The 1,406-nt window shown below is 36.3% G+C and overlaps 1 protein-coding gene across 1 annotated transcript; it reads right to left on the minus strand.

The window, feature by feature from the left end:
- Positions 1-115: 115 nt before the first annotated feature.
- LOC117119387 (adenylate cyclase type 2-like) lies at positions 116-1,403 on the minus strand (the record flags this gene model as incomplete). The annotated part of the gene is made up of 2 exons (XM_033264189.1): positions 116-962; positions 1,317-1,403. Coding segments are annotated over 2 exons (246 nt in total), but the record flags the coding sequence as incomplete, so codon positions are not given.
- Between the last annotated feature and the right edge of the window lie 3 nt (positions 1,404-1,406).

The following is a 1,406-nucleotide window of genomic DNA, read 5'->3' on the forward strand; positions in this document are numbered from 1 at the left end:
AGAATACAATAGGATAGAAGTATTTTTAATGTGAAACACACAAAAGATAACCCAATAAGTGGGTCCTTCTGGTGGTGATTTTGGAGACAATCATTATTCTTTTCCAAAGAGTCTACTGCATTCTTTAATGTTCACATGATAACAAAGCAAGTCTGTTTGAAGTGGTCTTTCTGGTGGTGATTTGGGAGACAATCTTTATTCTTTTCCAAAGAGTCTACTGCATTCTTTAATGTTCACATGATAACCGAATAAGTCTGTTTGTAGTGGGTCCTTTTGGTGGTGATTCGGGAGACAATCTTTATTCTTTTTCAAAGAGTCTACTGCATTCTTTAATGTTCACATGATAACCGAATAAGTCTGTTTGAAGTGGGTCCTTCTGGTGGTGATTTGGGAGACAATCTTTATTCTTTTTCAAAGAGTCTACTGCATTCTTTAATGTTCACATGGGCCATATTGCACACCAGACCAATGGTCACTATTGGAACTTGTATTTTAGCCCTCAGCAGAACACAAGAGACCAGACGGCTGAATTTGGCTATCACCAGTTTAGCTGACTGAGAAAAGATGCTCAAACTAGTGGCTACATACTCTTTTTGAGAGAATTTTCAAGATTCAAAGTTCATTTCTAACATTTTTTGTTGGCTCTGTTGCCCTCTAGACCAAGCAACTTGTAATTACAAAGTGTCCCCTGTTATATAGTTATCACAAATTACTATGATACCACCATGGTAGTAGTTAATGGTAACATTACACACGAATATCATGCAATCTCTTTAATTGCATTTCTGATAACTGATATAGGTTTAATACACGGAACTGAGGTTAGCTGATTGTGATATTGAGCGGTTCATCTTTTTTACCAAGTATGCCTTTAAGTCTCCTTTTCCCTTCACGGACACATAACCTCGACTTTCACAGGTGAATCCTAGCTCCCTTAGTACTCCGGCAGTTTCTTCTGTGACCTAAAATTAAAAACTTAAATTAAATTTGTGTCTTAAATCATCAAACAAAATCTGATCAATATGTTGTGTCCACAGACAAAAATATTTGGAAATATATGCAACGGTCTGTAAAAGTATTCTTTACATAATGATCTGACTGTCAATTGGTCAAAAACACATCCATTGAAAACTAATATTGTACAAAAACTTTCAGAATTATACTAACAAAGAACCTGTTATGGACCCACAACTGCAGTTCCATGTTTTTAAATTCCTAAAATCTCCAAATGTTTTGCAAGTATATCACACAAGCGAAAGATTGGATATGTAAAGCAAGATTGGATATGCAAAGCATGATGGTAAATGCAAACCAACCTGAATGTTTCCTATTATTCCACATGTGTCCATCCTACTGGCAACATTCACAGTGTTTCCCCAGATGTCGTACTGTGGCTTACGTGCCCC

Source organism: Anneissia japonica, unplaced genomic scaffold (genome assembly GCF_011630105.1).
Source record: "Anneissia japonica isolate Jap-2015-1 unplaced genomic scaffold, ASM1163010v1 scaffold122317_len1406_cov171, whole genome shotgun sequence".
Classification (NCBI taxonomy): Eukaryota; Metazoa; Echinodermata; class Crinoidea; order Comatulida; family Comatulidae; genus Anneissia; species Anneissia japonica.